At 57.4% G+C, this 11129-nt stretch overlaps 1 protein-coding gene across 2 annotated transcripts; it reads left to right on the top strand.

The window, feature by feature from the left end:
* The first annotated feature begins 2316 nt into the window (after positions 1 to 2316).
* LOC102071622 (transcription factor E2F2) lies at positions 2317 to 10924 on the top strand. 2 transcript variants are annotated; one of them, XM_074555669.1, is made up of 6 exons: positions 2317 to 2876; positions 7715 to 7802; positions 8155 to 8374; positions 8478 to 8636; positions 8801 to 8915; positions 9149 to 10921. In XM_074555669.1, exons 1-6 carry the CDS (start codon positions 2592 to 2594, stop codon positions 9632 to 9634), a joined length of 1353 nt encoding a protein of 450 aa, XP_074411770.1. In that variant the 5' UTR covers positions 2317 to 2591; the 3' UTR covers positions 9635 to 10921. The 2 variants fall into 2 exon arrangements, with proteins under 2 accessions (XP_074411770.1, XP_074411771.1); XM_074555670.1 differs by lacking the exon at positions 8478 to 8636 and having other exon boundaries at positions 8768 to 8915; positions 9149 to 10924.
* Positions 10925 to 11129: the final 205 nt, after the last annotated feature.

Genomic DNA, 11129 nt, shown 5'->3' with positions numbered 1-11129 from the left:
CAGAGATGCAGCAGCCCAGGTGTAGTGCCACTATTGCATGTGCTGAATCTGCACTGGGAAAAACAACATAATTACTTGTTCTTCGCCATCAGCTCTTCACCCTGCTTTTGGGGTGCAGTTCAGACCCTCCCAAGACCCTCAGGGGAGAAGCTAGGAGAGGTCTCCTGGCTCCTCCTCTCGCTATGGCCAGAACAGTGATGGGATCTTTCACCCTGCTCCAGGGTGAGGAAGCTGTTCAAGGGGCTGATTAGGGGTGCTTCAGGCCATCCACGAGGTCCTTCCAGACCTCTGTAACATGACAGAGTGAAATAAATAGTCTCCAAGGTCCTTTCCAATCCAAGCCCCTCTGGCTTGTAGGGTGGAAGCTGGTGCAGGGCCTGCCCTTCTGGACACCTTGGTGTCACAGGAAGATACAAATCAGTGTCTTCCGGTATGGGAGAGGACTTTGCTGGTGGAAAGCCATGGCTGTAAAAGGCTTATTGAGCAAATATTGGGTAGTGGGAAACATGCCCTTGACTCACAGCACAGCACAGCTGAGGGGATGAGAGCCAACAAGTTTTCCCACCTTCTGGGTCAGCCCTTACCCCAGTGAGGTGACGCTACCAACATGTGTGGATGTCACCTCTGCTTTGCCCAAACTGGAGGATTTGAGGACACAAGCTGCCAGGCCCACCCCATACCCCAGTGTCCTTATCCCAAGAGTCATCCACTGGAGCGAGCCCAAGGCAGGCAATTGACACAAATTTATCCACACTGCTGGTCATGGCCTTGTTTTTGTGCACTGGGATCAGGACAGCTTTGCCTTCTTCCCACAGAGAGGGAGAAGAAGGTCTGGGTGGATTGATTTGCCAAGCTCAGCCACACTCCTGGCACAGGGGTTGCACTGCCCAGCTGGGGTAGCATCGCTGCTGCCAGGCCTTTTGTTCTGCCTCAAAGTCTCGCACGGTGGGAGGCAAATGACTATCCTTGATCCAAGGTTCCTGGCACATTTCTAGGTGCCTCTCCCAGCTGAGTGTCCTTCCTTGTCCATAGCAGAGGCCATGCCCAGCATGTGTATCCATCTTTCTGTATTCCAGGAGGCTTCTTCACACAAAAGTCCATCTCTGCACATTATTATCCTTATCCCAATCTGAGCATGGAGTTGGCTCTTCCTGAAGAGGAGAATGATGGAGAGAAGAAAAATGGGGAGGAATGAATGGGTGTAGGCATTTGTCTCCATTACCAACCAGGTAATGGAGGCAAATCAGGGAATGGAAAGGAACCAGGGGACAGAGACAAACAAGGTGATAGAGAGGGACGAAGGGAAACCAACTGCTGTGGCTTCGTTGCCTCAGCAGAATTAAACCCCGGCCTGTCTCAGTGGCTGTGGTGGCCTTTTACTGGTGCCAGTAAGGGTCAGAGTTGCCCTTGCTCGGGAGTTTGCCATTGCCTCGGTGATTCCTGTTACTGCTGCACTCTGAAATACCCTGTAGGCCAGCTTGGGTGCCCTTCATCCCTTTTTTCTCTCTCCACTTAGTCATGAAGACCTGGTGCATTCATTCCAAGGACATGGGTGGGGTGCATGTGGAGCAATGGGTGGCAGGTTGAATGAACTATGAGTGAACCAGGGGCCAAATCTCCTCATGCTGACCCCCTCTGAGATCCCTGCCCTCCCCCAACACCACTGTCACCTGTCTGCAGGGTGGGGAGGTACCTGACAGCCTCTGGCTGGTGGAGGCCAAAATTTTTGTTTTAAATAGAGGTGGCTCCCTCTCCCCTACCCTGGGTTGCTGTAACTGGGGATAGGGGTGGGGAAGCGATGGGAAGGGTGGGATAAGGATGAGAAGATGAGGACTGGGGCTTGATGGAGATAAGAGATAGTGAGCAATGCGGGATGATGGGGTTGGAGGGTCGCAGCCCCCGGGGTGGACCCCACCAGATTGATGGGGGGTGAGTATCTTCGAAAAAATAAGTAGCAGAAAATGTATCCTAGTCCTGATCCCCAACTCAAAAGCACTCCGCCCCCAAAACAGGCACCCCTATCCCCAGCAGGTGGTCTCAAGAAGGTCCATCCCCTATTTGCATCGATGACCCCACCCGCCGCGCGGCCGCTTTAAGGTCCCTCCCGGCCGCAGCGGAGAGGAGGGGCCACGGCGGCGACAGCCAATCAGCACGCGGCGTTTTCCGCGGGAATTCCGAATTTCGCGGCACGGGTTTTGGCGCTTAAAAAAAACCGGAAAAAAAAAAAAAAAGAAAAAGAAAAGAAGCGCTCGGGGCCGGGCGCGATCGGGCGGGAGTGGAGCCGGGCACGGGGGTCCCGGCCCAGGCCGGGCCGCTCTCCAGCCACCCCGGCCCCATATGGCCCCAGTGCGGCTGATTTTTGGGGCCAAAAGCGAATTTTCCGCCGGTTTCGGCGGCATCGCCGCCGCATTCGTCTCTGCGGGTTTTTTTGGGGGCAATTTGGGGACCGGCCGGTGACATCGCCCGCCGGAACGCCTTCTCGCTCCCCCAAAATGCCCCGGCTGAGATTGTGACCCCCCGCTCCCGGCTGCGGAATCGCGGGGTGCTCCTGCCCCCTTCCCCGGGCCGGGCTTCTCAGAAAGGACTTTGCAATGCTGCGGGTCTCCAGGGGAGTGTCCCCCTCCCCAGGGAGGGGTGGTACCGCCCTCCCGCCTCCCCCTCCCCACCGCCACCCGAAGAAAGTCATGTCAGTGATGGTCTCCTGTGATCCGGGGGCTCCCAGCCTGGGCAGCCCCCCGTTATCCGCAGGCTGTTTCACCCAGGTCTACACGCCAGCGGCTGTCAGCGCCCCCGCTTTGCGGGGCGGGTGCCTCTGTGACACCCCCCAAGGTCCCGAGCTCAGGACCCTCTGTTCGGCCTCGGCGGGACGGCTGCCGGTAAGATGTCTGCATCCCGTCTCTTTCTCGGGTGCTGCTTCAGGGGCACGGGAGGCTAGGGATGGTGCTGGGTGGGGAGCAAGGGGTAGGTGACCTCAGCATGTACAGCTCCCTCTCAAATTTTGCAGCTTATATTGGAGTTTGCACCCTCTAATGTGTCTTTCTGGGGGTGGGGGAGGGTGGGGTCTGAAATCAGAAGTCGCAGTGAAATGGCTCAGATGTTTCTCAACTTCCCCTCGCCCCTGCGTGCCCGCGGCTGCAGCTTCCGCTGCTTGGCCTTTTTCGGCCTCATTTCCCTTCTCCAGCTTGCAAAAAGTCCGGGTTGTGCCTCAGCACCCGGTCAGCAATCCCAGGCGCTTTGAGAAGCCCTTTTTATGGTGGGGAAATGAGGAATGGGTACAGGCAGAGCCCCTGCCTGGAGCTGTGACCCCCCAGAGGTGACCCGGGCAGGTGGGAGGACACAGAACAGGGGTTGCTTTCTAACCTTGGTTTCTTCCCGTGGCTACAGTGGGGCTGGCAATGTCAGATTTTTGGGAGGGGTCTCATCCTCCATGAGATGTCATGGATCACCCCAAGGCTTTATAGCTCAGACCCTGGTGCTGGGAGTTGGGTAGGGGGTTGCTGTCCCATATCCCTGCCGCCAAGCCACGGGGTCACGATTGTGTTTATAAAGCCCAACACTAAGCTACAAAGCTACCCCTAAACAGAGAAAGTGAGGCACAAGCCGAGTGCTGGTCCCGTGCCCATTGTCAGGGCACACAGGAGGCTCTGCCCAGCCTGTCCCTGCTCCCGGAGGGCCCCCTCCGAGTCGTCGGCCCTGCCAGCAGCTGGCATTTAATTCCTGCCTGCTCCAGCCTGGGCACACATCCAGCCCTCACTGTGAGCCTCTGTTTTCCTCGGTCCTGGGAGGGATCCCAGACCCCACTAACACTGATTTAGTGTTCCCAAAGTTTGATTTATTTATTTATTCCTCTCCCGCCCCCTCCCCTTTTCCCAATCCCTGATGCTTGGTGCCAGCTGGGGACATTGCTGCAGCGGAGGGAGAGGGAGTGTCTTTGCATACCCGTTTGTGCCATGGCTGGGGGGCTGGATGCGGCTGTTTTGAGTTCCATCCCGGGGGACTTTGGGACCACCTGTCTCCTCTCCGGCCTCTTTGTCTCCAAACTGTGTGAGACATCCTGCATTGCCACGGTCTGTTGTTTAAGAAGACACCATCATTTCTGCCCCCTCCCTTAAAAACACCCCACAGACTCCCAGTACCATTTCTGTGGATGTGCAGAGCTGGTTTTGGGCTAGTGGCCCCTTTGTCATCATCATCATCACCCATTCCAGTGCTCAGGGTACTCCTTCCTGCCACCGTCCCCTAAATGTGGCTGGGGAGTGGCCTGGGGGTCTTGTGTTACACTTGGGACATGAAGTGCTTGTCCTTAAGTGACATCTGGGATGAAGAGGTTTTGGGCTACCTGCCTCTTTGTCATTACCACCATTATCACCCACACAAGGAGATGTTCCGTGTGCTGCTGCCTACAACCATCCCTTGAGCAGGGTCTGGGGGCTCATGTGACAACTGGGGACACCACACGCTCCTCTCTCCCCCTTGGTGGCTTTGGAGAGGCATTCCCCCCTCTCCCCACTTCCTGCTGCCATTATCCCATTTGTGGTGCTGAAGATACTGTTTCCAGCCCCAGTATGGCGCTCAGAGCCCTGACAGCGGGGGTTTCTGCCGCACACACCCTGTTTATGGCACAGCCTTTGTGTGCAGAGCCGAGGCAATCAGATACCAGCGTTTCCTCCCAGTTCCCAAGCAGGGCAATTGCAGCCACTCCTAACGGCTATGTGCCACATGAGTGATTTGGGATCACATGGAGGAGCCTATCACCCCACGGGAAAGGAGGATGGGTTGTCTCCCACCGTCCAAAAAAGCCTTATGTTTACCATACTCTCCAATTTGAGGGTTCTGGAGTAATTAAATGTCTTTTCCTTCAGGGAAAAATGTGTATTTTGGAGTGGGTTTAGCCCATGCCAATCCCATCGTCAGTGTTTGCCCATGTTTGGTCTCCACAGGGGCTTAGGGCTATGTGAGAGCACTGGAGAGAGGGGTGTTTCTGCCGTGGGATCCCAGCTCCTCACCCTGAAGAGGGACAAGAGTCCTCTGTGGTTCTGAACGAACTGGCAGGCCTGAGCCATCTGTGCAAAGAGCACCCAAGACTGGCAGTGCCTGTGGGTTGTGGGAGAACCTGCTCAGCAGCACCCCAGATTCTACAGGGGTGACATAGTCCCATCCCCCCACCTTGATCCCATCAAAGGGTTTTCTGCATAGGCAAAAGGGGGGATTTTGGGGGGAGGGATGGGTGGGGAAGTGGTGATTGTGCTGCTGCCCTTGGAGAGGCTTCTTTGGCTATGGCTTTTAAAGCTCCTCACTACCGGGAAACATCTCCCAGGATGGGGCTGTTGGAGGGGATGCAGATGTTAGGTGCACCCTAGAGTAGGGAGCAATGCCTGGGCTGAGGGTACTGTCTGCTTCCCCAGTGCACGGTGGTCTCACTGTCTCCCAGATCTGGGATCAGCCTCCATTCCCCTGTCTGCCTGTCGTGCACTACTAGCCCTCAGCCACCCCAGGCAGTGGGGGACCCACCTGTGGGGGTGTGACCCAGCAGCCCCTCAGCACAAGCAGCAGGATCCTGGAGTGGCCCTTGGCGCCCAGCCCCGGGCGCTGCGTTCCCACGCCCCCGGTGAAAGAGGGAACGGGGGGAGCCCTGTGAAGGGCCGGGCAGAGCCCGGGCAAGCCCGGAGAAGGCAGCGGATGCTGCTGAAAGGGAAGGTTGGCAGGAGAAGCCCTCTGCGGGGGGGCTGAGGGATGCTCTGATGCTTGGGCTGGGCTCAGGGTGTAGCCCCTGGCGCCAGGGCTGGGCTCAGGGCTGCTTGGCAGGCAGAGCTGGCAGGGGGCCCAGCCTGCCCCCTCACTGCCTTATATACACCCGAAATTTTGGGGTCAAGCCTGATTTCCCACCACCATATTGCGTGTAGATGGTATGTTCCCACATCCTGGAGAGCCATGGATGGGGGCTGGCAAGTGGTGTGGGGTGGTCCTGCCACATCTTGGAGGGGGTCTTTGGGTGTGGTCCCTGTTCCCCTACCTACTCTGGTTTATCTTCCCCCCCCTCCCCCTTCCCCCAGTGCCGGTAGGGTGCTGGGAGCCTCTTGCTGTGCCCCACTCAGCTGTTGTGTGCCTAATCCTGCCCAACTCGGGGGATGGCAGCTGGGTCACAAGAGGGAGCCCCTTATCCATTGTCCCTTGCTGGTGGGTCCTAGAACTCAGGGTCCTGCCGCTGTCTAAGCCCACTAAACCCCCAAAACTGCACCTGGGGAAGGAGGAGTCCCCTTTATCCCCTCCTACACATGGGGACGGGGGATTCGGGGGCTTTGGAGGCCTCTGGAAACACCAGGACCTGCTATGGGTTTCTCTGTGCCTCAGTTTCCCCATGGCTTGGGGTAGGTTGGGTGCAGCTGATCTCCCCAGCAGTGATGGCAACATACATTGGCCATGGCCATCCATGCTGGAGAAGCAAGGGATACCGGCGGGAGGGCAGGGTGCTGGCAGATGGATGGGGTCTTATCTGAGGCAGGTGTTTCCCATGCGCTCAGCATTAACTGTTGTGGTGCCGGCAGCTGCAGGGCAGATCTGGGGCCACGAGGCTGGGGTTGGAGGCAAGTTCACTGGGAAAAACCTGCTCGGGGAAGGGTGGGAGGGAGCAGATTCCCACAGGAGCTCGGGACCAATCTGGCTCCCTGGGGGGGAGGAAAACAGCCCCTGGCGCCTCTCCCACCAGCCCCCTCGGGTGGGAACGAGGCAGAGGTGCCCAACCCTTCCCTGCACAGTGCATTGTGCTCCCAAGGGAGCCGCCGTCGGAGCCGGCACAGGGACCTGGGTGCCATGCGGGACGTACTGGGAGGGACCCTGTGGGACAGCCCGGCCTGGGAGCAGGTACTGCTGGGGGCTTGGGATGGGGCTGGGGGGCTTCTTTTTGCTGCTGAGCCAGAGCATTCCTCCACAAATCACCCTGTGCGTGTTTGTGCGTGTGAAGGGGTCTTGGGGGATTTGTTTGTATTGGTGGGGGGGGGGTGGGGTGGTGACAGCCTCCAGTTCTCCTGTGGATTTAACTCTGCTGTATTTTTCCCTGGGGCCCTTTGCCCAAGTGCTGCTCAGGGTTCCTTGGTGAGTTTCAAGGAGCTGCTTGCCATGGTGAGGGGACAGCAGGTGCAGGGATGTTTGTGTCCCCTCCCAGAACCCAGCATATTTCCCTCACCCCAGTTTCCCTCCAGCTGCGTACACGTGTCCAGGGGTCCCGGGGGGGGCTGAACCCAGCTGGTCCCAGGTGTGCTGGTGGCAGCTGGGTGCCCTCGGCTGCCTCAACCATGACCTGGTGGGAGGGGGGAAGTGAAATCCTGCACCCCAGTGGGCAGGGTGGGAGGGTGAGAATCTGGCTTTGGAGCTGCTGCATTCCCAGGGGTCAGCGCATGGAGCCCTGCCAGGAGCTGGGGGTGAGGGGGAATCCTGGTGGATTCCCTGTGACTTGCCAGGGTGTGCAGGAAGTCATGGAGGGTGACGGGACCCCTCATCTCCTCTCTGTCCAGTTCTCCCAGTGGCCTCTCACCTCACTGCTGGGTGCTGCTGTGCCCCTTCCCAAAAGGAGTATTGCAGCTGGATGAGCCTCTTGCAGGATTCCCTCACCCCAGGATGTGGCACCCAGGGCTTGGCTGATGGCCCTGGGGCAGTGTGGGGAAATCAGAGGGGTGTCTGGCTTGGCCACAATGCAGGGTTTTCTCTCATGCTCCAGGCCAAGAGGAAGCTGGACCTGGAGGGCCCTGAATTTCGCACGCCCAAGGGGAAGGGCTGGACACTGGCACAGGTCCCCAGCCCCAGGAGTAAGTGATGTGGGGTGAGATGGGGCAGGGGAAGATGGGGGGAGCAGACCCCACTTCTCTTCCCTCTTAGAGCCATGTCCCCTCTAGCACTACCTCATGTCACCTCCAGCCCATATCCCACATGAAGGAGAGGATGGGGGGGGTCTCTCAAGTCCAGCCCAGTGATACCTCCATCCCACAGGCCTGGCTAAGGAGAGGATGGGGAGATCTCTTCTCTCCAACCCTATATAATCTCTGTCCCAAATCCGACACTAAAGAAAGGAAAACGTGGCCTCTGATGTCTAGCCCCATGTTACCTCCATCCCACATCCCAAATTAAGGAGAGGATGGGCGGTCTCTTTTTTCCCCACAGCCCCCAAGTCTCCTGGGGAGAAGACTCGCTACGACACCTCACTGGGGCTGCTCACCAAAAAATTCATCCATTTGCTGAACGAGTCTCCCGACGGTGTTGTGGATCTGAACCGAGCTGCCGAGGTGCTGGAGGTCCAGAAGCGTCGCATCTACGATATCACCAATGTACTGGAGGGCATCCAGCTCATCCGCAAGAAATCCAAGAACCACATCCAGTGGATGTAAGTGATGGGACACAGGGATGGGGCAGGGTGGGGGACACGTGGCTTGGGGACACACGTAGGGTGTGCTGTGCCATCGCTCAGATGCCATCTCCGTTGGCAGGGGGACAGGGATCTTTGAGGATGCAGCAATGGTGGCGAAGCAACAAGTGCTGCATGAGGAACTGGCCGAACTGGCTAGGACAGAGAGGATGCTGGACCAGCTCGTGCAGGACTGTGCCCTGCAGATCCAGCAGCTGGCTGACAATGAGTCCAACCAGAGATATCCTTGCTGAGGAAGATGGGAGGGAGGGCAGTGTCTTGGGCATCTCTCTGAGCCCCTTCTCCTCCAGCTGTATTCCCCTGGGCTTGGGGGGTGTTTGGAGGGATGCAATGGTTTTGTCCTGCTTGCAGCCCCTCCTTTTCCTATACCTCGTCTCTGTCCACGCTGGCATATGTCACCTACCAGGACCTCCGTGCCATCAGCAGCTTCCAGGAGCAGACGGTGATTGCCGTGAAGGCTCCCCCTGAGACGCAGCTGGAGGTGCCAGACTTCAGCCAGGTGTGTGCTGCTGGATCCGTGACACGCTTGATGGGTCCTTCTGGGGTATCCCAAGGACACAGCCTAGCATGACCCTGGGTGGTTTTGGGGTGTCTCCATGGGGCTGTTTGACTCTGAGCTGGTCCTTCAAGGGTTGCAATGCCCCAGTTGGATCCCTCATGGGTTGGGGCTAGTGGAGTTGGATATGGGTGACCTTCTGGGTGCCCCCCCTGAGCCTTATTCTGCCCTCCCAGGAGAACTTCCAGCTCTACTTGAAGAGCACCAACGGCCCCATCGAGGTGTACCTCTGCCCAGAGGAGATCATGGAGGAAAGCCCCACCAAGGACCACCCTGTACCCTCTGCTGTCACTTCCCCACAGGACCACTCTGTACCCCTTTGCCTGACAAACAGCTCCCCATCAGCCACACAGCCACTCCACCCCATCTCCCAGAGCTGGGGCAGCACAGGAACTCCTCTCTCACCCCCATCTCTGCCTCTCCCAATCCAGGGGGGACCCAGCTCACTGCTGGAGATGGAGTCTGGGCTCCTGGGCTCCCCTGCCCACCTTCTGCAGCAGACAGAGGATCAGCTGCCGTACACCCCCTCCCGCCTGGAGCTGGGACCCTTTGTTGCTTTCTCGCCCCCCCTGGAAGAGGATGACTATCTCTGGGGGCTTGAGGGCGAGGGTGTAACAGACCTCTTTGAGACATATGACCTGGGAGACCTGCTGAAGCACTGAGTGTCCTCCAGTCCCCATTGCCTTTGTTCCCTCCGGCCACTTGTGTCCTGAGCATGTGGAATCTGTGGGGTGACTGGAGAGATTGGGGTATGTTGGGGAGTACTGGGTTTTCTGAGGACTGGGTGGAGAGGGGCCTTGTGTTGCTCACCCAGTGTGGCTTCTCTGCACTTTCCTGGGTTGGTTGTCACCTCACTGGGCTCTGAGAGTGCCTTGTGATCCATCCAGGACCCTTTCCAGCATCCTCCAATAAATCCATGGGACACTGATTCCCACCATAACCTCCCACCACCCTGGGCATGCTGGTAGACTGGGAATGCCTTTGGGTGCCCTACATGGGTTAGGGGTGCCCTTGGGTGGCAGAGAAACTTCGTCCGTCCCAGAATGGGCTGTGTCATGGTTTGGGGTCATTCCAGTTGCTCCTCAGTTAAACTGCTTCTTCACAGTCACAACAGGTCATTTCCAGTGGCATTTTCCCCACCACGGCTGGAATATCCTTAAAAAACCATTGAGGCAGCAAAGCTGAAGTCATCTTTGGGTGAGGGAAGGATGAAGCTCTGACAAATCTCTAGCCACATTTGGAGCCATATTCCCTGAGGGGCTGCAGCCCCTCTGCCCCAGTGCACACCAGCTCCCTCCAGCCTCTTGGAGTTGCTGGTGCTGGCAGTATCAAAACTGGAATGTACTGGGAACAGGTATGCCTGTGGGAGGCAGAGAGGGGCTTGGGAAACAGCTTCGGACAAGCCCTGGGACATGGGGTAGGATAGGGCTTTTAACTGTAGCATTCTTTGCTAAATATCTGTAATTATTGCACTGTATTTATCCGGGTTTCCCCTTTGGTGTGGGGCTGGCAGGACTGGGAGGGGTTGGATTTGTCAGTGGTCTATTTAAGTTGTCCTTCCTTGGGTTGTTGGTGCTCCTCTAGGTTGGCTCAAGAGATGGTGTGGGTGAGAATGTTTTGGCCTGGATAAACTCGTGGCGCTTGATGTTTTCTGCCCAGGAGGGGTTGAAATAAAATAAAATTTTGGTTTTATAAAGGGCTGTTTTCCTCTAAGCAGCAAAACATTGGAATGGTTTGGCTGGAGAGGGGAGGTGAGCTGGTTTTGCTCCTGTTTCAATGGCCTTGTTTGGGGCTTTTCAGCTGGCCAGTCTGCTCTGTAGGCACTTGTGGAGAAGGGGTTGCAGATGAAGCTTTGACTGGAGTGAGGAGAATGAGTCTGACCTGCTCAGATTGCTGATTTCCAGCTCAAATCTGGCTGAATTGACCTTTTGCCTGAGCCAGAGCCCCTCCAACCAGGAGTGTGGAAAAAGTCCCACCAAGGCTGGGGTTCAGCTCCCTATGGATCTTGGGGCTGGGTGGGCTTGTGCACCCCAATCTGAGGTCTGCAAAGCAAGATCCTGGGGGAGCTGTGTCCACGTAAGGTCCTTCCCCATGTGTCTCCTGTGACCTGGCAATGCCACCAGTGCTGGTGGCAAAGTGATGGTCAGTGGTACCAGA

Source organism: Zonotrichia albicollis, chromosome 20 (genome assembly GCF_047830755.1).
Source record: "Zonotrichia albicollis isolate bZonAlb1 chromosome 20, bZonAlb1.hap1, whole genome shotgun sequence".
Taxonomy (NCBI): domain Eukaryota; kingdom Metazoa; phylum Chordata; class Aves; order Passeriformes; family Passerellidae; genus Zonotrichia; species Zonotrichia albicollis.
This window is presented reverse-complemented; position numbering and strand designations above follow the sequence as displayed.

Bases quoted from the DNA above. Each gene is read 5' to 3' on its own strand.
- LOC102071622 (XM_074555669.1), top strand. From the start codon at position 2,592: ATGCTGCGGGTCTCCAGGGGAGTGTCCCCCTCCCCAGGGAGGGGTGGT. The intron at 2,877-7,714 runs GTAAGATGTCTG...CTCATGCTCCAG, and splicing joins CCTCGGCGGGACGGCTGCCG to GCCAAGAGGAAGCTGGACCT. The intron at 7,803-8,154 runs GTAAGTGATGTG...TTTTCCCCACAG, and splicing joins ACAGGTCCCCAGCCCCAGGA to CCCCCAAGTCTCCTGGGGAG.